The sequence below is a fragment of the Coffea arabica genome, chromosome 11c (genome assembly GCF_036785885.1).
Source record: "Coffea arabica cultivar ET-39 chromosome 11c, Coffea Arabica ET-39 HiFi, whole genome shotgun sequence".
NCBI lineage: Eukaryota > Viridiplantae > Streptophyta > Magnoliopsida > Gentianales > Rubiaceae > Coffea > Coffea arabica.
In genome coordinates, this window is record NC_092330.1 from 42,852,284 (window position 1) to 42,880,242 (window position 27,959).

General features: G+C 40.1%; 4 protein-coding genes across 5 annotated transcripts; 1 reads left to right on the forward strand and 3 right to left on the reverse strand.

The window, feature by feature from the left end:
• Window positions 1–6,016: 6,016 nt before the first annotated feature.
• On the forward strand, window positions 6,017–9,359 carry LOC140004085 (protein COFACTOR ASSEMBLY OF COMPLEX C SUBUNIT B CCB4, chloroplastic-like). Of its 2 annotated transcripts, none has more exons than XM_072070331.1 (8): window positions 6,017–6,477; window positions 6,574–6,740; window positions 6,867–6,966; window positions 7,073–7,146; window positions 7,811–7,992; window positions 8,094–8,164; window positions 8,629–8,708; window positions 8,961–9,359. In XM_072070331.1, exons 1-7 carry the CDS (start codon window positions 6,313–6,315, stop codon window positions 8,665–8,667), a joined length of 798 nt encoding a protein of 265 aa, XP_071926432.1. In that variant the 5' UTR covers window positions 6,017–6,312; the 3' UTR covers window positions 8,668–8,708; window positions 8,961–9,359. The 2 variants fall into 2 exon arrangements, with proteins under 2 accessions (XP_071926432.1, XP_071926431.1); XM_072070330.1 differs by having other exon boundaries at window positions 6,030–6,477; window positions 8,625–8,708.
• A 576-nt stretch (window positions 9,360–9,935) lies between these two features.
• On the reverse strand, window positions 9,936–10,569 carry LOC113716256 (uncharacterized). The gene is made up of 2 exons (XM_027240548.1): window positions 10,482–10,569; window positions 9,936–10,435 (listed from the first exon to the last, which is right to left on the reverse strand). Exons 1-2 carry the CDS (start codon window positions 10,567–10,569, stop codon window positions 9,936–9,938), a joined length of 588 nt encoding a protein of 195 aa, XP_027096349.1.
• A 727-nt stretch (window positions 10,570–11,296) lies between these two features.
• On the reverse strand, window positions 11,297–13,732 carry LOC113717213 (glycosyltransferase family 92 protein RCOM_0530710). Its single transcript, XM_027241921.2, has one exon. It carries the CDS (start codon window positions 13,421–13,423, stop codon window positions 11,558–11,560), a length of 1,866 nt encoding a protein of 621 aa, XP_027097722.1. The 5' UTR covers window positions 13,424–13,732; the 3' UTR covers window positions 11,297–11,557.
• Window positions 13,733–21,738: 8,006 nt separating this feature from the next.
• Window positions 21,739–26,063, reverse strand: LOC113716909 (TORTIFOLIA1-like protein 5). The gene is made up of 5 exons (XM_027241461.2): window positions 24,972–26,063; window positions 24,767–24,875; window positions 23,483–24,009; window positions 22,226–22,739; window positions 21,739–22,034 (listed from the first exon to the last, which is right to left on the reverse strand). The coding sequence occupies exons 1-4, from the start codon at window positions 25,761–25,763 to the stop codon at window positions 22,233–22,235; spliced, it is 1,935 nt and encodes a 644-aa protein (XP_027097262.1). The 5' UTR covers window positions 25,764–26,063; the 3' UTR covers window positions 21,739–22,034; window positions 22,226–22,232.
• Window positions 26,064–27,959: the final 1,896 nt, after the last annotated feature.

Here is a 27,959-nt window from a genome sequence, read left to right on the forward strand (position 1 = left end):
TTTTGTCAATAATTGATCATTAAATAACTTAATCAGTAGACTGGTGATCATTTCGTCGGCAATGGCTCTTAATTTCTGAAATTAGCATGACACGTGGCAAAGCACATGAGCAAATTTGTCAAATAATTTATTGTCATAACTTTGGATTTTGACCAGAAACACTCTGTCAAATTTCTAATTCCAACATCCATCTTGGGAAATCAAATTAATTTCAATTCTCAAGTAAAGATGGTGCAGATACTACTAGTAATTAATGGGGAAGTTGCACGGGAACAACCTCGGATCCGTGGTGCTGGACTACCCGACTCTTGGCGGAGTGCGTCAGTTTAAGATTTGGTCTGTCTCATTCCGCCGCATTATACTAGACACAGTTCGGTGCAAGACACGGCAGCATCATAAGCACAACAACACTGGCAAATTAACCATCCAAGAGCCCGAGCCCGAGCCCGACATTGATCTCACTGCAGTCACAACACTGAGATCTGAGTTGAGTAAAGGTAGTACTAGCGATGGTAGGGGTGGGACTAAGTATCCAACAAACACACCGCCCTCCGGATCAGACAAGTTATCAGACCTTCTGAAGTTATCGGAAAAGAAAAACAAACTGGACGAGAAGAAGGCAGAGGAGGTGAAAAGAAAAGTGGAGGCACTGGAGGAATTGAAGACAATGGTGAAGAATCTCCAAAGTAGCAGTAGCGGTGGCAGTAGCCAACAACTCAAGGAAAATGAAAACTGATGCGGCTGCCAAAAACAAGATCTAAATTGAGCTGCGACGGGCTGAGAGAGTTGAGAGGGAGCGAGCTGGCGAGCTGAGCTGGTGAGCTGCCAAGGACGCAACTCGAGTTGAGCTGCTACGAACAGAGCTAGCTGAGTGCAGTTGAGCTGAGAGGAAGCGAGCTGGCGAGCTGGGCTGGTGAGCTGCCAAGGACGCAACCCGAGCTGAGCTGCTACGAACAGAGCTGGCTGAGTGCAGCAGAGCTGAGAGGGGAAAATCGAACAGATTATCCTGCGGAGAAAGAACAACGGCAGGACTAGAGTCCCCGAAATAGCTCCGACGATCAAGTCAGTAGAGTTTAAGAATAAGGCAATAGTATGGAGGGTACTGTAGATGGCGTACCTTGAGTTGTTGCGTAGTGCTATATTTATAGGTTTAACGGGTAGCAGTTTTCATATGGGAGTCGGAGTCCCCTTAGGCTTCGAAGTCTTTCTAGGGTTTCATACTACTGCCCCTAAAGGTTCGGAGGTGGCGGCCCATTTGGCCCACTCCATCAAGAGGCGACAGCCGTGGCCGAGCTGACTTCCCTCTATACTGAGTTGAGGTGTCCGAGTTGTACGATCTCTATTGCCGACCTCGCGTGTGACAGAGTCGAGCTGACATGTGTCATATGTGGATTGGCTGGCCGAACTGACAGGTCATCATGTCCGAATTGACACGTGGCTACTGGAAAATTTGCCCAACTACACTAGTCCCCCTTTGAGTCTAGAGTCATCGAAAAAGTCGCATGAGTCTGGACCAAGTTTCTTGGCGAAGAGTCAGTTCGGTGTGAGACCCATGATTTCACGATGACGGCCCTTGTTCGAGTAACTTGTAAGATCGAACTGAGTAGGACCAGCTCATTTTTTGTATGAACTCCGCCTTTGTAAATAGACTCTTATGGATTGAATAGACTTTTGTTCATTTTATACTTAGCAAAATTTTTCGTTCATGTCTTTCTTATCATACTGTCTGAATACACTTGCGCGAACAGACCCCGGGCTAACGCGCGAACTGACTTCCAAATAGTTCATATATTTGCACGAAAAGATAGGACCATGCAGAACCAGACAACTCAGGTCATGTATGGACAGAGTAAGTGAGGTTTAATGAAAGTGCCTCATACTCGGACACGTTATTGGAGGCCCTAAAGTCGAACCTCAAGGCGTAAGTCAATTCTTCCCCCGTAAAGCTGATTAGGAGGGGTCTGACTCCACACCCTTACTTGATACTCTATTAATATACGATGTCTAGGTTGGGATGGCCTGTCCAGCAACCTCCTTGGTTTCTTCGGCCAGTATAGCCTCTCCGACCTGTTTGGCCTCGACAGCTTCTCCGACCTGCTCGGCCTCAGTTGTGTCTCCGGTCAGGTTGACCTCGTCGACTTTTGGGGCCCATATGACCTCGGCAACTTCCCCAACCTGCTCGGCCTCAACTGCGTCTCCTGCCAGCTCGGTTTCGGCGGCTCTTGCGGCCTGTACGACCTCAGCAGTTTCTCCGGCCTGCTCGGCCTCAGCTGCGTTTCGGGTCAGCTCGGTCTCGTTGGCTCTTGCGGCCTGTACGACCTCGGCAGTTTCTCCGGCCTGTTCGTTCTCAGCAGTATCGTCGACCTGCTCGGTCTCAGCTGTGTCTCCGGTCAGCTCGGCCTCGGCGGCTCTTACGGCCTGTACGACCTCGGCAGCTTCTCCGGCCTATTTGGCCTCAGCTGCGTCTCCGGTCAGCTCGGCCTCGGCGGCTCTTGCGGCCTGTATGACCTCGACAGCTTCTCTGGCTTGTTCCGTCTCGGTAGCTTCTCCGATCAGCTCGGCCTCAGCTGCGTCTCAGGTCAGTTCAGCCTCGGCGGATTTTGCGGCCTGTACGACCTCGGCAGCTTGTTCGGTCTCCTCTGCGACTGAAGATCGAACGGAAGAGTTGGCAGGTCATTACTCAGCTGGAGGCCGAACTGAACGGTTAGCAGGTCATTATTCGACTAGATGCCGAGCAGAGGAATTCTACTCTCTTTATTTGGAGGCCGAACAGAAGAAATTATATCATCTCCATTTTGATTTTGAGGCCGAACAAAGAAGTTCTATCATCTCTATTTTGAGGCCGAATAGAGAAGTTCTACCATCTCTGGCCTCGTAGTTTCTCCTGTTCACCCTTCAAGCGATTAGCTTCCACTGCATTAGCCTTCTCGTGAGCTCGGTCCAGCATCTCCCGAACTGACTGGGGAGGTTTCTCCACAAACTCGGTATATAGTTTCTGTTTACATAGTCCGTTGATCAAGGCGGCCATGATGACCTTATCGTCCAGATCGCGGACCTGGAGGGACTCGTTGTTGAATCGGACCATGTACTCACGCAGCGATTCCTCGGGCCTTTGCTGAACTGTCACCAGATGAGCAGTACTCTTGGAAAAGGCTCGTGACGAAATGAATTGAACTGAAAACAGTCGCGCGAGCTGGCTGAAGGACCGAACTGACTTGGGAGGTAGTCCTTGGAACCACTAGCGTGCCTTTCCTTCCAGGAATATTGAAAAGATCTTACATCTGACTGCATCGGCGGCCGTTTGTAGGCGCATTTGTGTCAAGAATGCGAACAGATGATCCTCCGGATCCGTAGTCGCGTTGTACGATTTCATGGTCGATATTTTGAACTTCGCAGGCAGCAGGTAGTTCTCAATGTCAGGGACGAAGGGGGAAGCAATGTACATGTCCGCCTCAGGGTCCAACAACAGGTCCAACTCGTCCTGTACCTGGAGCTGCTCTCTCCGCGGGGAGAGCTCTTCCCTTGAGAACCTCCGGAAGGGCTTCGGGTGCTCAGTTCGGGAGTGCTGTGGGAGGACTCCACGACCTCGATCTGTTCACGCGTGAGCTCCTTACGCATCCGCTTGAGCCGAGGATTAGGACTCCCTGCTCGGGATTCTGACAGCCCAACTCCTTCCACCCCTGGGACCTTAGGTTCCTGGTCACGATGACCTCCTATCTGCCCCTTGAGGTAGTTCATAATAGCCTCGAAGGTAGGTAGGTTTTCTGTCACCGTCTGAACTAGCTGCTCAGGCGGGATTCGTGAGAGCCCCGCCCCCTCGTCTCCAGGAGTCGGACCCCGAGGGGAGTTCTGAGGGCCGTTTCGCTCTTTCCCCTTGGATCCGTCAGCGTTCTTCTGAGACCTAGTCCTTGGCATGATTCGCGAGAGAAGAATTTACGTGTTTCCCACAGACGGCGCCAATTGATGCGGCTGTCAAAAACAAGATCTGAGTTAAGCTGCGACGGGCTGAGAGAGCTGAGAGGGAGCGAGCTGGCGAGCTGGGCTGGTGAGCTGCCAAGGACGCAACTCGAGCTGAGCTGCTACGAACAAAGCTGGCTGAGTGCAGTCGAGCTGAGAGGAAGCAAGCTGGCGAGCTGGGCTGGTGAGCTGCCAAGGACGCAACCCGAGCTGAACTGCTACGAACAGAGCTGGCTGAGTGCAGTCGAGCTGAGAGGGGAAAATCGAACAGATTATCCTGCGGAGAAAGAACAACGGCGGGACTAGAGTCCCCGGAATAGCTCCGACGATCAAGTCAGTAGAGTTTAAGAATAAGGCAATAGTATGGAGGATACTGTAGATGGCGTACCTTGAGTTGTTGCGTAATGCTATATTTATAAGTTTAACGGGTAGTAGTTTCCATATGGGAGTCGGAGTCCCCTTAGGATTCGGAGTCTTTCTAGGGTTTCATACTACTGCCCCTAAAGGTTCGGAGGCGGCGGCCCATTTGGCCCATTCCATAAAGAGGCGACGACCGTGACCGAGCTGACTTCCCTCTATACCGAGTTGAGGTGTCCGAGCTATACGATCTCTATTGCCGACCTCGCGTGTGACAGAGTCGAGCTGACATGTGTCATACGTGGATTGGCTGGCCGAACTGACAGGTCATCATGTCCGAACTGACACGTGGCTACTGAAAAATTTGCCCTACTACAAAAACCATTGCTTCTTAGCTCCAGATGTTCGCGTGTTGGAGGCAGCCAAGGAGGTCAGAAGGCTCGCTAAAGGTGATTCTCAAGCCAAAACCACTCTTGCTTTGCTCGGAGCAATCCCCTCGCTCGTGGCTTTGCTGGACACCCTTCCGTTGCCTCTGGATGTCTGCTCCCACTCATAATTTGTTTCAACGGTTAGTAAATTGTTGGACAAATTTGCCCTTGTGCTTTGCCACGTGTCATGCTAATTTCAGAAATTAAGAGTCATTACTGATGAAATGACCACGGGTCTACTGATTAAATTGTTTAATGGTCAATTATTGACAAAAAATAATTCGATAGCTCAAACATGATCCTGACAATAGTTTAATGGCCGCTGAGGTTTTTTGCCCTTATAAAAAAATATAATTTTAGGAGATATTAGTAATATTTTTGAAACTTTCGGAATGTCAAGTGATGTTAACAAAAATCTCAGGAGAGGTTTCTAAAATTATCTCCAACCAAAAGGGTAAGAAATATACCTTTTACAAGTTTGAGGGACAAAAATTATACACTTAATAATTGAAGAGTTAAAAATCCACAAACTTAATAATTTGAGAGCCATCCAAAATTTTTGCCCTTGATTTTTGGTTTCTCTATTACATTTTGTGACTTGGACGGTCTAGATTTGGGGATACCAAAAAGAAAAGTTGACTTGGATGAGCCGAAACCAAATACATGCAAATGATATAGGTGTGCCCACTAAATTAAACTTACAAGTGTAGTAAAGAACTAGAGAAAATGTGCTTGTGTAACGGGCACACCACATCATGTTATCTAGTAGTATTTGTTGAACTAGAAAGTTCTTATATTTTCATACAAATCTGAGATTTGAAGGGCATGAATATGGTCTAGGTCTAGCTTGTTGTGATATATTTGAATGTAATAAATAACTGAAAATTTCGTCATTTTGATACTTTAATTCAAATCATAAGAAAATTATGTATAACTTTTGAAATTATAAAGGATTATATGAAAAACGCTAAACCACGGATTAAAGTGTATTTTGCCCGGAAAAAAATCACATTTGAATCTTGGTTCTCAATTCTTTTATGATTGTTCTTCAGGGTTAATGGGTTTTTCTTTTCTGTCCATTCTTCTATTGCTGGATTGGATTTTTTTGGGGGGGGGGGGGGGGGGGGGGGGGGAATTAATGTTTGTGAGCGATAAGCTAAATTATTAAAAAGTAACCTTTTGTCTTTTCTTCATTCATCCATCAAAATGAAATAATTAGCCGACTTAGTCATTCTTACTGCTCCATTCAGAGTCGCACGATGATAAATTCATTATGAATATGAATTAAGAACAACCATCTTATTGATCAATTTAACCTTGCGTTGATCATTCATGTCAACAAGAAACTCATTTGTGGTTTCGTGAACTCATTTGTGGCTTCGTGCTGCTACATAGGATAACTTGGTCAACGACATATAGCTCTAAGTGTTTGTTCTCCATGCACCCGTTCTTGTACCAAATTGGCTTAGTTATTGGTGGATTGGCCAATGCTAATCGGCTAATCCGTTTCAACTTTCAACTACAACACTATCCCTTCCGCTACAACTAACTGAATATAACTGATTTTTCAATGGGGGCGGGAACGCTTATCCGTCCAACACCATTAAAATCCAGCCCCCTGTCCCAGCAACGGCCACCCCCCCGCACCCCTACTCCCGGTTATCATTCCTCTAATTCTATTTCTATCCCGCGCTCCTCCACCCCCGTTAAGGCATCGTCTTCTCTAAATTCCCAGGTCTGCGCGTCTATAAATGAATTAGTTAGTATTTTCAAGTTTTTTTTTTTTAAATCTTCAAACAAATTTTGCAACACTTGCGAATGAAATGGGTAGGGAGATTATGGAGGCCCGAAGCCAAAACGGGAATGTGTAGCAGATTGGGTTTCTCAGAACGACGACGTTGTTAGGAGCTTGCCCATTTATGTTGGAGGGCTGTCGCTATTAGCTGTTCTCGTTAATCGCACTATTTCCGGCATTGCTCCGGTTGCTGATGCCAGCAGGTCAGTCCAATTCATACCTTTGCACCCTTTACTGCTAGAAGAGAAATTTTCCAGATTTGATTTGTAATTTTTTCAAGAATTTACTATTTCTCCCCTCTCACAATTCAAAGCCTTGACTTTCTGTAGTTCTCAGTCTAGAGCAGATCTATTGACCCTTGGATTGGCTGTCACAAACATCCTGAATGGTCTAGTATGGCTTTCTATCAGACCAAAATCTGTGTCTGCGGTGAGGCTTTTCAATTTTAATATACTTGATATCCTGCTCCTGCACATTATTTTCTTATCTGTAGTTCCACAATATTTTGTCCTTCAACTATTTTAAGTTTCCACAGGTAAACCCTGAAGGTGCGGAGTGCCAAAGTATATGTCCTTTGCTTCCTGATTTCATATCGTCAGAGCTCCTTTGGTAGGACGCTTTCATAGTGCCGGTCCAATTGTTCTTGATAATGTTTCGTCTATGTCTTAATTCACTAGTCATGCCTGGGAAGTTTTGGTGAAACCCTTGAATAGTTTCAGCTGCTATTTTTTCTAGTGATATCGAATTTCATCAGTCTAATAGATGGTTTTGTAATTTGTGAACTGCAATGGTGTTGTCCTGTATCAATATTTTCTCTGTATGTGCGGCATTTACTGGGATCCTTGAATGGACTAGATACGGTGATGACTGGAGATGCCTCTTCTGATGGTTATTAGTAACTGGGGATTACACCATCCATTGAAGATGATTGTTGTGATGATTTAGAGCCCATAAGCATTAGTATTGCAGCTCATCATATTCTGGATAAGCATACAACTACTAGATCGAGCAAATGATTGGGGCTAAAATTGTGGTGTTGAGGACTCAGATGATGAATGAACTAGCAAAAAAAAAAAGATGAAAATGGGTGAACTATTATGACAGAAGACCTTTATATCGGATTTTAGAGTTAATGAGAACCAACTATTCACTTAAAAACGCTTAAGGAAAAGCTTTTGTCCTACTTAAAGGTGGAATGCCAGAATGGACATCAATCAAGCTGTTTGATGATGATTGACAGCATTCTGAAGACAGTAATTTTGCTTATTCTCAGGGTATGGGAGTCTCTATCAGATGCAACATGCTGCAGGTCTCTCATTATTGTGTATGATAAGAGAGTCATCCTCCAAATAGGGTTTGCTACTGCATCGTCTAATACTCACGATGCAGTAGTGGTTGATGTTGATAAATTGATGAAAGGATCGCTTTACCAGGGTGCTTTGAAATCCAAATCACGTAAGAGACCTGCATTCACCTTCATTTGGTTCTGGCATGTTTGGTATAATGTTTATACCTCAGGTGTTTTTTGAAGATGCAAATTATTACCTTGTTTGCAGAGAGCTACTTAGCCAACTTATCTCTTTATCCTGCCAAGTCTGAGTTGCCATTTCTACCTCCCAATACACAGGTAGTTATGATTTTTTTCTGTCTGCATAATCATGATTGAGATATATTTTCTTCGTTGAGAAGTTTGATGAGATTGAGAGATACAAAAAACAGTATAACAACTTATCTTGGAAAATGATTTTCCTTTGTTCTTATGATCCTTTGTTTTCATGGTTACATGTTATATGAAACAACTTTAAAAAGGTGAGCACATTCTAGGACTTTTTTAATTTTGTCAAAAATCCAGGAGGTTATTAACTTGTTCGATTGTTGATTCAAGATTGTTAAAAGGGAATTGATCATTTCATTTTCCATTATACTCCAAGATACTGATGACTGGATTATATATGAGCATGAGCAAACAAAGAAGGGAAAAAGAAAATTTTTTGCAATTCCTGCAATCCCTGAAATTTTGTTATCCTGTCAATTGTTTTCCCCATGGCCATATAGTGTTTTTTCTGATCCCCATATTGAATCTCTAGGCAGTCATCTTGCAACCCCTTGGTGATAAAGGACTCGCCATAATTGGTGGTGACATGATCCGGGGATTCACTACTTCTGACCAGGTGAGAAGCTAAGAATTGTTTTTAAGTTTCAATTATGCTTTCTTCTCTGCTTGTAGAGTTTTTACTTTTAAGTGGTATTACTGATTAACATCTATAAACACAGAATTACATCCTTTATTTGTATATTTGAACACTTGGCTGTTTCTTTCTTTGGATTAAGTTTGTTGTTAGACTGTAATGCTCCCTGAATTCATGATCTAGGTTGCCTTTTTGCCATTATTAAGGTATATGTCTTCTCTCTTTGACGCACAGGCATGGATCACCCTGGTTGGAGAAAAGTTAGATGCTACACTTGCAAAAATGAACAATATTCCGGTGAATGCATAAGATGCATGCTCAGCTGATCAGTCCCATCAAGTTATTGAGCCGCTTCTTTCAAGTCTTAAGTTGATACACTTGTTTAATGTACCACAGTTCCTCTATCAGCAATTGCATTTTGAACTTGGAGAGAATGTCAGTTCAAGTTCCAATCTTCTGGCAGAATCTCCTCAGAAGGGAACAGTAATGTTTTGGAAGTTACTCCCTTCATTTGTGTAATAAAGAATCTTCCCAAAAATCTCAACGTTTCTGAGCTATTGTAAGAATCGTTAGCAACCGTAGGTTTAAGCTTTTAACCCTGATCCATATACCAAATTGGGATTATTGACACTACATTACCATTCCTTAGGGCGATCGCTAGTATCCTTTATGCTGCTTTCTGCTAGATCAATCGCAACTATCATTAGGCATTCACAACTTATATGCTGCTTTCTGCTGGAGGAGGACTGAGAAAATGGTACTTTTTATGGACAAAACCGTCCTTGTCTTTTGGAACAACAGAACTCTTCCCCAGACATTTGATACTTAAGAACCAACTTGTGCAGAGCAGAAGATGCACGTAGAAATGATCCCACGAAAAGCATGGTCTGCTCATCTAGTACCTTGAATGCTGATTCCAGTCAGCGAAGGTTCGTAAATTGAGCTGCAAATTCTTGACGAGGAAACTTGTAGCATGTTACAGCACACAGCAAGAAATCAGATCTCAGTGCCAACGTATGTAGCTGTGCGATAGGAATGGGGAGCCCTCTGAATTCAGTAGCTACCAAGTGCAGAGTAAATCACCACCTCTACGAGAAAGGGAAGAAAGTTGGGGAACATCCTGGAAGAGCATGTTCGGAAGATGAGGTGGTTCTGGATTTTGCAAACAAAAAGAGGGGACCTCAATGAGCAGTGACAGTCCCATCAAACTTAAAAAGAGGCAACGACCTCAAGATGCTGCAACCCCTTGCACTCGCTGATCTCCAAGTGCTTCAACCTAAGAGCATGGCCAACTTTGGCAGCAACAACCTTCACATCACTTAGAGATGGTGCATGAACAATTGATAGCTCCTCCAGTTGGGGACAATTATGCAAGAAGCAAGGCACGTGCTCATCGGCTAGACCGACAGAGCGCAGGCGGAGGGAAGCCAGCTGCTTTAAGTCCCTGCCTAATTTCATTAACTCAGTTATTGGAGTTGGCGAGGTGTAACACCTTTCAGCCTCCGAAAGATGGCGGGTCTGACGTCGTGGATGAATTACAAACTCATCTGAAAAGTTGAACTCAAGCCTGCTAACCCCCTTGGCTGCTGCAAACTGGATCCATCGGTCGATGTTAGTCAGTTCATCCTTGTCCCTCCTTGATGCGAAGCAATTCACGTACTTGCTTCGTTCCTCTTCATAATTTACCATACCATACCATAAAACAGCCGCTGTAAAATTTCCATAAACTCACTCACCTATGGGAAACAACACTACTTCTGGCTGCCTCTTTAACTGACAGCGTAACAAAGATTTCTAACAGGATTTCATCCAGCAATTCATTAATAAGATCTGAGGCATCCATGATGATCCTCTGTCTTTCGTTTGATTTCAACATCAGGGTACTTATCGCTGCAGGCTTTCATCATCATGAAATTATTTTGATTCTTCTCATTTCTTAGAAATTGATTCGATGTTAAACTTTCAAATACTACTTTGTACGAGGGATAACTATATATTTTAAGAAGAAAAAAAAAAAAGAAGGGTATTATATACCGTAAATACATGTAGACTAAGTTCGATTCCATTTAGGAATCTGACCTGCTGCAAAGAGTTAGAGCTTACTAAAAACCGATAAACTATCAATGATATCGCGCACGTCGAAATTGGAAACTAACAATCCAACCACGGTTCGAAATCAAAATGCAGCAGTTCTTTTCTTTTAATTGGATGGAAAAACTAAAAACTGCAGAGACCTTGCTGACTGCCACAGTTTGTGGAGAAGTATTTAAAAACAAAAAAACAAAAAAGAAACTAAATCGAAACTCGGAAAGTTATAGAACTTTTGATGGCTGCTTATTCTTGTATTTTGGTTCGCTGAATTGATACCCTCAATAACAACAACTGCTGAAAACTAAGATTGTTCTCGCTCAACCATTCACGTTGCTAAATCTATTGCAGCTCCATTTGAAACTTATCCAGCAGAAGGTTGCAAGCTAGACTGATATGATTCTGAATTTGCTTGGATCATAAGGAAGGTTTCATTATTTTTGCGTTTCCTGTCACATTAGTCACAATAGAAGCTCAACATATGAACTGTGAGAACAAAGGAATCAAATAATATATCAATCACTGAGAAAATAGAAGGGTTACGTTGCACAAAACTGCTACAATGTTGAATGTATAATTTCCAAGAAAATCTCCTAATCTAACTGGTGCCTTTTAATTGAGTGTCTACAAAGAAAAACTACAACATGCCATAAAACAATGTAGGGAAAGAATTGGGTGTGTATAATTAATTCTCTGTTCTACAAGCGTGGAACCATTACCAACTTCATTGGTCTAAAGCAACTTCATTGGTCTAAAGAAGATGTTTCCCAGGGCAACAGACCATTTGAGGTATCAACCAAGTTGGCCAAAACAAAATCTCGTAGGCCAGTGTCCCAAACCTCACAAAACTGTTGTGGCCAATTGGGAGGTTCGATGGCCTCGGTTCCCAAGCCAGGAGCTCTATCCCTAGACCCTTCATTGTGGTTTTCTTGCCAATCAGCAACATAGGTTGCAACTCTTCTGTAAAATTTTGCTTTGAAAACATCCCACACCTGGTATTTGTAATGATTTATCACAGCTGTGCTCTGAGGCAAATTTAGGTACTTGAATCCATTTCTTAAGTGGAAGTGATGCACCACATTCAGAAGGGTAGCGTCAAGGGCCATGGGGCGAATAATTGATTTGTGTCGCTCAGGACTCTGAAGTCGGCAAGTGTATCCTGCCATAACTCCCTGAGGAGGCTGTTTACTCAATCCTGATGGCCCAAAACTATGGCAAGTAGTTCTTATCTCTGCAATTCTTGGGGATGATGAAACATTTGCCACCAGAGTCCGTAGTGAATTCTGACCAGCATAGCCCACTTCCCTGAATGTCTGATGCCTTGGTGTTGAATAGGGAAAATAGAAAAACTCGTCAACATCCATGAACGAAACCCAATTGCATTCATCCTTTGCTCTAAGAGCACAATGAGAGAAACCAGCTTCCTGAGTCTTAACCCAAGGCCACACATGCCTGGTGACATTGTAGTTCTCTCGCTCGAGCTCCCCAATTACCTGTTTGATGTTATCGTCACTATTGTTATCATAAATGAACCACCTCTCAACTCCCAGCCAAGCATGATACATAATCCATTCACGCAAAGCAGAGCCCTGATTCCACACCATTGTACACACACAGAGCTCATACTTTCCCCGACCACCAACCCCACCCTCGATAGACTTCGGACTAAAAATCTTAGCCACAGAAGGAAAAACCACATGCTCATGAGCTCTGGAACGAACATGGGTTGTCACTCCAATTGTCACGCTAATTCCCTGAGCCTTTTCAGGGGCCCTCTTGATACTCCGCGGCAACAAACACCTCACAACCTCTTGAGCAGCCGTAACAGCTTTTGTCGTGAGCAAAAATTTTCCATCCGCCTCCCAGTTCCCCAACCCAAAATGGCAGCTGAACTGCCTCGGATCCGATTCTCGTTGTTGCCTAAGATTCAAACCTTTTACAAACACCACAGCAGTGTCCCCATCCAAAGTAGCAGTATAGGCCACACGTTCCCACTTATGAACTGACTGATTACTAATCCCCCGTAAGCCATTTTCATCCCCTAAATTCTCAATCCCATTTCTCCAGCGCCTTTGTAAATTTACCACAGCAGAGTAATTGACAGGCGGAAGTGGACATCTGACAATCAATCTAAATTCGTCATTTTCATCAACGGACAGAACATTCAGCTTGGCAACAAGACTCTGCCTTGCCTCCAGACCATCGATGTTCCTACCTTCAGAAACTATGCTTCTCCAGTAAACACAATCCAATTCTTGATTTCTCTTCACTGTCCCATTATTCTTTACCAACAAAAGTATATGATCAGGCAACAAAACCCGATCCTCTATCTTAAATGGCAACGATATGAGCTCATCAAAATGTTGAACGGAATCACTACTAGAAGACAATAAAGATAAGCTAGAAACTACCAAAACTGGCCTAAAAACTGAAGAATGAATCTTTGCCGTGTAGGATAGGAGGTAAAGAAAGGTGAAGAAGGTGAAACAAAGAAGAAGAGATCTTACTGAAAATAAATGAGAAGGTAGAACTAATAGATATGAAGTTTGCGATGCTGCAGATGTTCTAAGTAGCCGTTTTCTCTTCCTCCTTTGGTCTGAAGAATCCATAACTTGTCTGGAAAAAATCCGTTATCTTGAGCTAGGATGCATTCAATTCAAGAAAGAGTTTCTCTGGCTTAAGTTGAAGTTTTGTGTTGGAGTAGATCTAACGTGGGATGGGACGCCGACAGAGGTCCTCTGGCCTTTTGAGGTTCTGATGCTCAGTTCTGCTCAGCTGGTAATCCGGTAATTGTCGCAGAGGACGTGTTTGGATGATTCTCAATTGAATTGAAGATTGCTTTATTCATTCTCCAAGGAACGCTTTTGGTATTTGCTAGTACGATTTTATAATTAATAGTGGCGAAATCATGAAGGAACAAGAAAAGCTGTGTCTGGATTCTGAAAGTCCACATTTGCTGGTTGGATTGAATGAAATACGTGGACCATTCATGAAAGAGCGCGTGGAGTAACCCCCCCCCCCCCCCCCCCCCCAATACAACAAAAATCTTTAGACCGTTAGAATCCCACTTTTTTGTTGTATACCTGTCCTTATCTTTCGTGCTTGTCCTAATTTAGTCCCTCATCAATCATCTATAATTCTCATATTTTTCTTTCGTTCTTTGTGTTTTAGAACAATGGGTTTGTTTGGATTTAAGGTAATTTATAAAATTTTTTTGAAGATAATACTGTAATGTTTTGTATACGAAACAACAAAGTATGTTGGAAAGATTAAAAAAATACTTAAAAAATGTGTTGATAATTTTATCACATTTTTTTTAAAAAAAAATTTATCAATCCCATCCCAACTTCTATCCAAGGTCGTAAAGCACAAATCATCAAGTAATAATCTCTAACTCTAGGCTATTCTTATTTTGATGTTCTAAAAGAAGAGAAAGAGTGGAAAGGAATCCTCATTCAAAATTAATTAAGAAATAAATGGATTTTCAGTGATTAAATTTATGTTGAGATTTTCTTTAACTCTTTTGCATTTCGTGCATTCATGTTTTCATTTTAGAAGTTGCAACATTAATCATTACCTAATCATTCTTATAATCAAATTTTGGAAACGTAATGCACAAAATTCACTAATATTGAAATGTGATGGATGAAAATAAGGTTAGACTCGTATATAAAAGACCAAATGTGTTGAGCTTGAAAAATGAGAGATCGAAGTGAAACCAGTGTCAAGCATAAGGATAACGATATAAATATGCTATTGGAATCATGGAGAATTATTCATTCAGCTTGTTTCCCTTTTTTTTTTTTTTTTGGTCAAGTTTTTCAGTTTTGGATTGTAAATTATTTGAAATATTTTTACCGTAACACTTGTTGTGATGCGATGTATATGAAATAAAAAAGTAATTGAGCAAATAAAAAATATATTAAAAATTATAATAATGATGATGTAAGTAAATATATTTGAATAAATAATCTCCTATCCAAACACAATGCAAATGGCTGTGACGTAGTTGCGGCGCACTTGGGATTCTCGGTGACATGTTTTTCTATGCCAATCCAATGCCACCTATAGTATTGCGTCAAGTGTCCCATTATTATTTACACTTTAATTTTTTAATAATTCAACTTGGTTTGGTTTAACACAAGTGTAAATAATAACAGAACACTTGTCACAATATTATAGGTGGCATTGGATTGGCATAGAAAACATGTCACCGAGGATCCCAAGTGGTTTCGGCGGACGAGGGTCTTTCGTTTTCTTAAAGCCTACTGAATCCCAGCGTTTGGTTGTCACGCGTCAAGAATGTGCTCGGGCCGGCGTCGCATAGCGCTATTGGAACACCGGAGGCTTCCGCTTCACTTCATTTTTTTTATTTTTATTTTTATTTTTTTTGTGGGGAATAGCCCATCTTTGTTTTTGGAATTCCTCTCTAGTTTCACTTTCAGCTTTTGTCTAGTCTATTATTTAGAAAATTCCTACTCCTCCTCCATCATTTTAGGGATTCCACATTTATATCTATCATGATTTTTAGTGAATTCCATTATTTAATCAATTCCTTTCTACTTCTAAATTCAACTCAATTATCTGCGTGTGTTGCCATCATAATTTTACGCAATTACACTTTTCTCCCCTTCCAAGTATTTTGTGTGTGTGTGTGTGTGTGTGTGTGTGTGTGTGTTGTGGGGGGGGGGGGGGGGTTTGGTTGTTTTAGGAGTTTTCTTTCTTATGATGCTCATTTATCATTACCTAAAGAACGCTAACAACAATAACACAGTGACTTTATCTTAAGCATAGTGATGATTTTCTACCTGAAATTTGCTTAATTTTGATAGGGAAAAAATATTAATTAATTAACGATACTGAGCAAAAAGAAACAAAACGAGCTGATCAGTTTTCTTAAATGCTTGCTTACCATTACGGAATCACTTCTGCTCAACAAATCCGCACAGTTTCCATATGAATTTTGTATGTGCAAACTTTGTTTCATTGTCATTATCAAAATCAGTTTCATTGATTAATGATTGAATAGATATCATAATTCATTTTGGACCATAATTGTTCTATGACATCCTTACGACTCCATTTCCCTTCCCTCTTATGAAGTTTAGAAGTTGCTTTCGTTATCCTCATCGCCAGCGCCAGCTGATAAAATAAAGAAAGATACAATTATAAAAAGGAACAAAATGAGGTGTTGGCGTGCTGGACTTGAACCTGGACCATCATCTACTCCACATATATATATATATACATATATATAATGCATGTAGACAACCATACGCCACCCACACACACATATATATATACACACCCTATATTATTTATTATCCAGGCCAGTTAGGCTATTTTGTCACAAATTGCTGTCCTTTTAATTGATTGTATCCCTAAATAGTTTAGTAACTCATATTATCAGCAAGAGTGATCGGCCTGCACGACTTTCCACTTTCTATGCTTTTTTTTTTTGTCAAAAATTTTCTATGCATTTGGCAGATCATACCTACCTTGTTTGGAAAACAATTTTTCAACGAAAAATTGTTATATTTTTCGTGAATATATTTTTTAATCATCTTTTTACCTCATATATATATATATATATATATATCAAATCACTACAGTAATTTTTTTTTTTACAAAAAATTTTAAAAAAAATGTAGTCAATCCAAACGTGGCATTAATCCATGAGTGCATTGTCATAGAGTACTTCGAACCGAACCATCAATTATTTTACCTTTTTTTTTTTTTTTTTCTGGACCAGTACTTAATCTTGTTATACGATGAATTTTCATTTATATGCATAAATCATCACAGCCTGCCAAACAAAAAAACAAAAAAACTTATCATCAAGTGTTCAATGATTAGGTTAACAGCTTGGCAATTTAATGTACAAATCGATCGACTCCCGTGACAGATGGAATGATGGCTTATGCTAAATAGCAGTTTTGTACTCCCCTCCGTCCCACTTTAATAGTCTTGTTTCTTTTTTCACACAGTTTAAAAAAAAATAGTTAACTTTGTTGGAAAAGTAAATTTAGATTGCTAGTATTTTTCTAAAATACCCTCACATTAAATATGATACAACTTTATGGAAACTTGAATTGATGGTAAAAAAGGAATCAACTCTCATTAAATGGGGTAGGTTTATAGTAACAATTACTTACATTGAACAAGGGTATTTTAGAAAAATTAAAATATAACTGCATTCTTCAATTGGAAAGTGAACTACAATTTAGGACAGATGAAAAAGGAATATATGACTATAAAAATGGGACGGGGGAGTATTTGATAATCCAGACCGTACTTAGGAATATATTCAGGACACAAACGACGAGGAAGCTTCAAAATGCACATGCTGCAATTCCCAAGTAGGATTAAAAAGTCAGAAACATATCAGAACGTGTGATTAGATTAGTGCCAGATTGTCATCCAAGTTAACCACCGCTTAGGGAATTTCCAAACACGGAATTTGCGTCCTCCTCCACGTGCATTGTTTGAAATTGTTGTTGGCTTATTAGTTTAACTATAGAAACTGGAACCGGACTGAAATGAAAGTCTATCCTATCTTATAAGCTCTTCTTGTTTGTAATAAGTAGCAGTAATAAACAAGAAGCCAACAGAAGTTTGAAGCTAAGTTAGCCAAATTATTTGGTTTGGACAACTGCATGATTGGCAAGTAACAACTGCCACAATAGAAAAATAATAGCGATTTCGGACCGAATAGTAATCCACACGAAGTGTCTTTTTTGAGAAAGTCCTCCAATGTTATTTTTTATGTTTATTACAGTAACTTTTTTTTAATATATTTATTGTATCGATTTATTAACTTTATCATAACATTTTTTTTTTGTTTTATTAGTCCAAATTTCTGGCTTACACTACTCTCTTTCTCCTACCATCCAATCCATCCTTCCTCCTTAATTTTTTTTATTTTTTTTTACCAAACGGTAACAATTTCATTGATCACAAAAACCAAGAAAGTTACATGACTAGAGCACTTGCTCCTACATCATTTCTAGCTTGGCTATTAAGCTATGCAGGAAAGGATTAACTAACATCATTCAGTAACATCCCTCCCCCTTAATCATAACTTTAAAAACTTTGAGTGGACATAATTAAATATTAGCCGGCAACTGGGCTGCTTGACCGGTGGTTGGTCCACATTGGCCTCAACGACGTAATCTACACGCGTGTGACAAAGAACAATACGAGTAAAGATAAGTGTAATAGGAGAGGAGAAATATTAGGAAAGCAAGGAATGAAGAGTTAACATAATGGAAATTTCCTAGAATATGCAATTAGACATGTGTGTGTGCACAGAGCCCACAGTTGATTGGCTGAATACCGCTAAATGCGCCTCTTTAAAGTGTAAACCACGCGCTTTAATAGACAACAGACAGCTATGCTGGAAAAGGTGCACTGAGGTTTGCTTCTTTTTTCTTCTTTTTTTTTATTGGGGAGGAGAGATTCTCCTAGCTCAGCTGGGAAAAGGAATTAATATATGTTCTCTACCTTTTTTCTTTTTTTCTTTAATCATCTAAAGCTCCTTCCAATTGGCATTAAAAGAGACATTTTGGTTTTTTGTCTATAAAATCAGGAACTGTATGGAGCTACCAACTATGCTAGGGAACTTCGGGCATTATTGTTAATTTTTCTATTGCAGTTGTTATTGGACATTAAAGAATAAATGGCTATGTTTATTAGGGAAGGTCTGGATTGGATGATAAGGTGGAAGGAATAGTGTATAAGAGATTTTAAGTCCGAATTCTCTCAATTACCAAAAAAAAAAAAAAAAAAAGAAGGTTATGTTTATTGGAGGAGCATAATGATATACTCATCATCTCTAGCATGGCCGTCTTATATCTAATTTAATTCCCTTCATATCAAATCTGGCACATGTTCTCTTCCATGTCAAAAATGATGTGGTACCAAAAGAGTTGGGCATCGCTTAGCATTTCGACTCAACGTGGTCGGGCAAGGATTTCAATCCTTTTATGACCGGATAAGAGGTTGAAAGCCCAAGAGCTTGTTTCAATTGTGAGTTTTTGTCCAAAATTTTTCGACATATTTTTTTATTCCATATATATCACTTTACTACATTATATATTTATACAAAAATTCAAAAAACTTACAATTCAAACAGGCTTCAACTTACATGGAAATATCTGACATTGGGTCACTTTTTAAAAAATGCGGGTCTTTCAAGATTGTAAGTGTAATTGAGGACTTTTTATAGTCGAGATCAGCCGATTCGAGCTCAAGTTTATCTTAACTATTAATTTGAAATTCAATTAAATTTTAAACCAATAATCGCGCCAAACTCATGTTCAACGGTTCGACCGATCACGGTCAAATCTGTCAACAGTGGATTCAAATCCGTCTTAAACAATCAGCTGACGACAAATGATGGACTGATCTGGTGGATTTGTTATCAGAGTAATCCCACGTTGCTTCCTCCAGAAAACAGAGCCCATTCTAGAGAAAAATTAGAAAGTCACAGTCCAATGAGTTGGAGTTTGGGCTGGCAAGAAGAGCCCATGCTGACAGACCACTCTATTTTTGGATTCTCAAAAGCCTGCTACCTAAATGTGGGCTACCCATGAGTGGCTGTATTTCTGTTTTTAGGCCCTTTCTCGCTAGCGATAGTTGTTGTATACTCGTGCAGTCATGTCCATGTAGAGATGGCAATGGGACGAGTGTCCGCCCTACAGAGGAAGTAATGGGACGGGACACGAGCGGGGATGAGGGGAGGGGAACGATACCCCTGCTCGGTTCCCCACTTCAATTTATTAATATAAATAAATGTAATATATCATATAATCTAATAATAATAAATTTAGAATGTTTGCCAACTAAACATAATCTTTATCCCATTTCTATCCAAATTTCCAATTGATATTTGGTAGAAGCATGTTACGCATTCTATAAGTATTCCCAAATGTTATCTATACAATTTAATTGATTTCCTTAATTTTTTTGGTGTTTTATTTCGACACTTTTTTTGTTTCATTTTTCATTTTTCACTTTTTTCAGTTCCGTATTTTAGCTTATTCTCTAAATTTAGTTTTGATCTATTGAATAAAGATTTCTAAAAAATAATAATAATAAAATTATCACCTGCGGAGGAAACGGGGCAAGACGGGATAGGGGAAACGGAGGCAGGGGACAGGACAGGGGGGGGGGGGGGGCAGGGGGAGTTTTGTGGCAATGGGGCAGTCCCCCGTTCCAAACCCAAGCCATTGCCATCCCTATGCCTATGCAAGTTGTAAAGAACTTACTTTAACTAGAAAATTACAATTTAGTGTCAAGATATGAACTTGAAAAAGGGAAAAATATGTTGTAGTTAATAGTGTTGACTAATTAATACCTAACGTCGGATATTGTATGGTAAGACATGAAATAATAATTGTTATTAAATCAAAATTTTCAATGCGCTTTCTGCGCTCAAATTACAAAGCACAAAACTCTCTAAACTTGGAAACTGGGCATTATTAGGAACACGAAAGGCTACATACCTGAAGATTCGTTCACTTTTCTTTTAATTACACCTAATAATACATGGTGATTTACACCTAATATCACAGGTCAAACTAGCGGGCTGAATTTTAGCCCAAAAAAAAAAAATCATCTCCAAAAGAAAGCTCTTTGTGAAGAGAAGTTAAGAATATCTTTAATTTGGAAAATAAAATGTTAAACTACTTACATTAAAGGGAAAAAAATGATCATCACGAAAACAGTAGTGTCGCTTGTCGATCCTAATATGTTAAACTCTTTTGGAAAAAAAAAATAAAAATATGAACAAACTCACTTGGGTTCTCTGAAAGAAAGCTATTTGCGCAGGCGTGTATGTGTGGGTTTTTTTCGTTGTTTTGGCGTCAAGTAAAATTAGTAAAGAATACTTTTAATATAGGAAAAGCATTTTATCAAAAAATTATAGGAAGTAGTCAGTCTGAGTTGTTCTGCATCAAAGGGAGAAAGGAAAAAAGAGAAGCAAGTGAAGACAGACGGGTCCATGTTACCCAAAAAAGAAGAAAGAGTTGAAAGCCACAAAGGAGGGAATATCAGCGTGTAAGGAACTTCGCAAAAGATCTTCACAAAATCTTTTAAGTGCCAAAGAGAGTCGATGCCGTGTCCAAAATCTAATGCAGTCAGTATTCAGTAAAGACTAAAGACTAGCCGCTGCAACTGGCAGGAGGACCCTATAATTGGTATGAAGGACAAAAGTAGTGAGTTCGAGAGCAACGTGTACGTTTGATCTACTTTGTCCTGAATCTCCATTCTCTCTGCACTACTGCGTACGCCAGCCACCAACTATCATGACTCAACTAGTCCTCTTCCCCCTCGCTTCACCTTTTCATTCGTGATTCTGCACTTCTACATTATCAAGTTCTCAAATGTTCAACCCGTTCAATTGATAAGACCGAGCCGAGCATCCCAATCACACAGAGAGCATTCATTGACGCAAATGAAGTACGCAGGTGGATCGAACTGAGGTGTTCATTTCCCAAATGATATCGATGATTCGCCGTCAAATGTAAAAAATTAATAAAAAATCATTGAACCTCCAAATTTTTATCAATTCAATTGATTCTTGATCTAATTTAATCAATTCAATCGACTCTTTGAGTTAATAATGGTTAACTCAAATCGAAGGCACGGCCAGCTCCCGATTCGACCTATCAGTCCGGCTGATTTTCAATACGTTGGTTAATGGTCGGCAGGTCATTCAAGATTTAGTTATTGCTTTACACGCATTCATTTGCGGACCAGAGATAAGAACCCATTAACTCTCTTTTATCTGAGGTGAGCTGGCTACCTTGTATTTCAGCCTAAATTTGGAAGAACTTCTGCAGAGACGTCTTCCTTCCCATCCTCATTTGGGAGTATCATTCCCTCGTTCATTCGCTTTGCACTATGGCATTGTTGCTCCTCATTTAAAAATGGGGCTCGACATTTATATCTAAAGCATTCTAGAAAAATCAGAATTACGCAACACGGGCAGCATCATGTCGTGCACAATAAACCCTGAAATAAGGATCTTTTTGAAGTGGTATAAATACAGAGAAAATTGCTGCCGCATGGTGCTCCAACCCTTTGACATGCAATTCTACCGAACTAAGATCTTCCCTGCTTGGAATTTAACCTAGAACCTATTCTAATTCAATTCATGATGGACAATCGGTCATCTGAATGTGGAGCCTGCGGCGACTTTTCCATGTTCTTCATGACCTGTTCAGAAATATTAAAATACGTATCAAAGTATTAGATGTACATCTGCAGTTTTTGGGTTTCCATAAAAGGACAAAGCTCTATGCACTAACAACTAAAAATGCTGAATGCATTATTTAGGCAGAAAACGAGGAAGGGCGAATGAAATGTTCCAAAGCATGGAGCCGAAACTGAAAACAAATGCCAATTACCAGCTATTCAAGTCTGCTTCTGTACACAAGTAGCATGTGATGCCCTATCAAGGCCACCACTATAGAAACTTTTTACCGCATCAGCATCTTTGAGTAACCTATTAATCCTTCTTTTTGAGTGGGAATCCGGAGTTTCCCTAGAGCCTGCTTGAGCATCTCCCATGAAGTCCACAGCAGACACACTCCCTATTTGATGCTTCTCTATTGGACTCTCCAGTTTTGATGATTCAGAATTTACATATTTGTTTGGCATATAATTAAGTGACTGGCATCGGTTTGAGAAAGAAACCTTCGAACTGAAATTCTGATTCTGTCCGTCACTTTTCCTCCAGAACTTAGGACTCAAGAATTCTGCACCAGGCAGCATGCAACATGTATTTCCTGTAGCATCAGTGTCTGTAATCTTTCCTGCTGATATTGCCAGATCACTGCACATCACATCAAGAGCTTTCTCTAGACCATTTACACGTCTCTCCAGAGAATTCATCCCATTTTGTGAATGGCCAATAAAACTCTGAAATTCACAACAGCATAAAACTGATTTCAGCTAATTTTCCAGTTTCGTGTTGAGGATTCCCAGCTACATATGCTAGACGTAGAAGACACAATCCTATTTCATGACCATGAGACAATGCATAAAACTGGTTTCAGCACTAATTTTTCAGTTTCGTATTGAGGATTCACTGCTACATATGCTAGAAGCAGAAAGATGCAATCCTATTTGAACACTGTGAAACAACGCATAAGCATCTTCCAGATGTACAGAAGAAAACCATAACAAGTTTTAAATCTTTAACCTCCGAAACCAACAAATGAAAAAGCAATTCGGTTTCAACATACTTTTTCTTGGCAGAAATGCATCACAATTTTGAAAAATAAGTGAATGTAGCAAACAGTTGATCCAGCTACAACATATCAACAAAAAAGCAGAGCAGAAACATAACAAAATGGAGAATTTTAAATTTGTAACTAAAGAAAAATGTTAAAACCATTGAAACTCACATGATTACATCTCTAAAAAAATTTTGCACGAACATTAGATGCTTTCAAAACTATATTCACACATGACGCACACAAAGGATTATGATGGACTTAGACATCAAAAGATGAGGTATAAGAAAGCAGGTTCTCCTTGACCAGCTCGAGCAAATAGCAGGTGAATGGTTAACAGAGGCAGAAGTATGGTTTCAAAATATAAGCAAAAATAGAGAGATGAAACCACATGCACACGTGTGTGCAGAGAGAGAGAGCAAGTACCTGAAGGAGATTCATCAAACTTGATTGCTGGTTTTCAATCTGACGAAGTTGTTTCTGTATCAAAGATAGGTTTTCAAACTCTTTTTGGCTCCCAGCCACATCAGTAGCATTGATATCTAGTGCAGTTGGATCACAGTCTGCATTCCCATATAATGGAACCACACGAGCCCCAAATTTCGAACTACCAATCCTGCTTCTTTCATCTGAGTTTCGGTTGAATGGCAAGCACTTCGCTTCAAAATTTCTGTTTAAGCAGCTTTCACCATCTTCTGAATCTGAATCTCCAAGGTTTTGGTTCATCTGCTCAATGGGATTTTCTGGTACAGCAACTTCAATTCTGCACTCAGAGAACCTTTTAAAATCCGCCTGACAAGACCTTGCAGCTTTTGGTTTGCCAAAATCACTCTTCAAAGAAGTTTTCTTTTGATTGTTGGTAGTAGATGAAGTATTGGACGTGGGTGACCTGATTCTAGGGGCTGCTTTTTTCATATGAGGGGTCACATAGCCAAAATCATCACTGCCAAAATCTGCACAGATTGTCATCATGCTAGATGTCATTAACAGGTATAGGAAATTTTCAGATACTTGGAGAGGCCACGAATATAACACAAAAGGAATCCTTCAAAGTTTTATAACTAACAAAAGCAACATGGACGACTAATTAAAAGGGATATGGAGAAACTCCCAAAGCATTTCTTTTTTCTTTTTTTCTAGAAAACAAGCTAGCTTCAATATCTAGAAATGGAGAAAGGTTAGAGAAACAGGGGTAATCATCCAAGGAATGATTGGCAACTTTAAAAGTGACACGAGAACATGAAAAACCAGCTACTAATAAAATAACATTCGATACTTTACACCAAAATGATATGCTTTGACATTGCAGCCAGAGTATGTAGGGCGGTAAAAGTATGAGTACATACAACAAAGATTATGCAGCAACAAACCATTATACAAACACTCGTTTTTTGCCTGCTTAAATGAAGCTATTTGGGGACACACTATAGTAGGGGACCCCAAATAATATTAGGTCAGGGACCATGTTGTTACCACAGTCAATTTGTCATACTACTAGCAAGTAGTAACTGACCCAAAAAAATTCAAATTACAAACATGAAAGACAAGGCATTCTTAACTTATTGGCCATTCCCATCGGTCATAGCCCACAAATCAACTCAAGAAATTCCCTTACCATCATTTGCACACTCACAAATTCAAGTCTCATACCATAAATTTAAAATTAAAAATCCCAAATACTAAAATAAACTAAGGCATGGGGCACCTGACCTTTCACGGAGGACTTGGATTCTGCTTCATCCGAAACCTCATCTGAAACTCCCGGAACCCCTTTCCACAATTCCATTGCCCGATTCATCGTCTCCCTTACAACCTTCACCTACAGGTTTTCAGAAAAGACTTTCATTAAAGTAAAAAATAAAATAGAATAAAACATTCACCAAAAATGCCATTGAGAACAACAGTGATAAAATACCTTGTCAAATCGTCTGCTTTCCAACGCAGCTACACAGGTGGACTTAAAATCTGATAAAAAATCCCTCTCTGCCACTGCTAACATCCCCAATGCTTCGGCGGCAGCCTTCCTTGCCGACCAATCGTCGCTACTCAGGAACTCGACCATAGTCGAAACCAAACTATTGACTACATTTTTACTGGAAGCACCTCCAACCCTAGCTATGCTGCCAACTAGCGACAGCAAAGCAGATTTTGCTTTGAAGCAATCATTTTTCACCAGTTTTAGCAGTCTAGGCAAGAGTTTCTTGAGCTCGGCAGGGTCAGGCTCCGGCGCAGCCTCAATAGCAGCGGCAAAACAGAGTGAAGCTCCGATCTGCGCATTGTAGTCCTGCTCGTGAGATATACAATCGATCAAAGGCTTCGAAATGAGAGAAAACGGCGGTCTAGTTATGTGCGAGGCAATGGAGGAGACGGCGTCGACGCAGGCGGAGCGGACGGAGGTGTCAGGGTCGCGAAGGCGTCGGAGGAGGGAGGAGAGCATTTTGGAGAGGTAAGGGGAAAGAGCGTCGCCGTGCGCGGCGGAGAGGATGCCGAGGATGCGGACGCATTGGCGGCGGACTGGGGACTTGTCGGAAGAATCAGTGGCGGAGAGGCAAGTTAGGAAAGGTGCAAAACCGTCGTTGGACAAGGTCTTAGCTATGGACTCGAGCTCGTTGGAGGCTTGGGGAAGAGTGTCCCGGTCGGAGAGCTTGTTGAGGCAAGTGATCACTCGGTTTTTTAAGTCGGACCGTTGGCGAGAAAGCTGCGCCATTTAGGCAATGCTGACGTAAAAATTAGTACTAAAACCTTTGGTGGAGTATTAGATGGTTGCGGCGGCGGTAAGGAGAGGAGGAAATGGTGGCATGTGGGGGGAGGAAATGGGAATCTGTGGGTGGTTGGGTTGGTTGAAGAGTGGGGTTGGAGTTTGTTGCGAGAGAGTGAGCGAGGAAATGGCAAATGGGGGGGAATGGCTTTTATATCTTAGCAGCGTGGGGTGGGAATGGGTATGGTGGGACTTGGAGTGGAACCGGTTGGGGAGGAGAACATGGAGTCTGGGGATTGGGGTGGACAGTGAAAGTGAGCGAGGATTTGAGGGGGTGCATTGCATTGGTCTATTTTTTTCTGTGTGGGGTTTTCCAATTTTAACTTCGCTCGACAGTCGAGGCGTTTAGACTTTGTAGAGGGGGAATAAGCATGGGGAATGGAAACTACTGTTACCAATATCAGGTTCAACAAAAATCTATTTTACTGCATTTACTGTTCAAATATTACGTCACGCTATCAGAAAATAAGATGCAAAAAAAAAATTTTTGCTTGATTTGTTTGTCGATGGAGCAACAAATCTTCTACGTTACTTCTATTCTAATCCATGCCAGAAGAAGACCCCCCAGACTGGACTCAGGGGACCGAGGAAAACAATATTATAATCCCAACTCTACGCCAAAGATAGAAACCTACATTCGGGATGTATAATAATACTACTGTTACACGATTAAAGTGTTTGCCTATTTCTCAATCGTGAAATTTTTTTAGATTTTTCTTTTGTTTTTTGGCTTTTATTATTTTCAGTTTATAGAGTCACAATTTTATCCAGTTTGCTCAGTTTATTCATATGATACTCCAATCTTTATAATGCTTGGAGGTGTACTTCTTGTCGCATGCAAATAATAGCACAAGAGAGGGGCCGATAGACAGTCCTGGCGCCGAAATTTTGGAACACATTCATGGTCCCTTGAATGAGTTTTAGTTCCAAATATATGCTCGTGGATACCAAAAAAAATACTACTATATAATTAATTAATTTTTTATATATTAACTGATAATATATACACTAGGGTTGTTTACAAACAAACTCGACTCGAATTCGAACTAATCAAATCGAATTCAAGCTAAACATTTAAGCTCGTTGCCTTGCGAGTTCGATTATATATATTTTTTAATTATTTATTTTAATAGTAAAATTACATATATATGTCTAATATTTTATTATTTGTTAAAAAATTATTATTTTATTCATTTTTAAAAATAAAATAATTATTTTTTATTTTTTAAAAAGAAAATAATAATTATTTTTTTATTTTTTAACCTCGAACTTGACATTTTGAGCTTATCGAGTTTGAGCTTCATAAAATTAACAGGAGACTCGGCTCGATAAGGCCAAAACTCGACTCGACTAGACTCGTTTACACCCTTAGTATACACTTTCAAAAATTCTAATATATATATATATATGTATATATATATTCTTCAGAAATCTAAATGACAACTCTAATTATTGCATGCATTAACCTCCCTCCCCTACATACATCTGCTGATTCCCCAGTTCTTAAAGCTAAAATTAGAGTGGTGAAACTTTGTCGGTTTCTAGTGAGTAATAAGAGGAATGAAACTGATAATGAGTATACTTGAAATCCAAAATTCTAATCTTTGTTTCAAAGTCACCTCCCTACCTTTCTCTTAGTCATAATCACATGGTGCCTGCAACGGATTATGCGTCCTAGCGAGAGGGCAGTCACATGCTGAACTCAGAGAATTTAATTTCTTAGTATGGTATTAATCAGACAATGCTAATGATAAGACATAGGAACTCGATAATAAAAAACAATAAGAATAATACCCTGCATGTTACCAGCATTAGGAACTCTTCGTTTATTTTACTTTTACCCTATGAATTAATGATGATCAAAGAGACTTTTTTTCCTTTTTCAACCGCAATTCTTGTGAAACTTTCTTGTGATTCGATACTGGTAAGATTTAGACGGTTGGAGAAAAGGTAAACATCAACCGTCTTTCATTCGGCTGTTTTTCATATGGTTCTACAATATAACAACTGCCTTCCTTCTTTTCTTTTCTTTTCTTTTTTTTTTTTTCATGTGGTCTTGATCTAGCACTTGGAACTGGGAAATTCAAGAAAGTAATCACCTATTTGTTAGGTCGTAGAAGGTAGCTGCCATCTGACTATTTGATA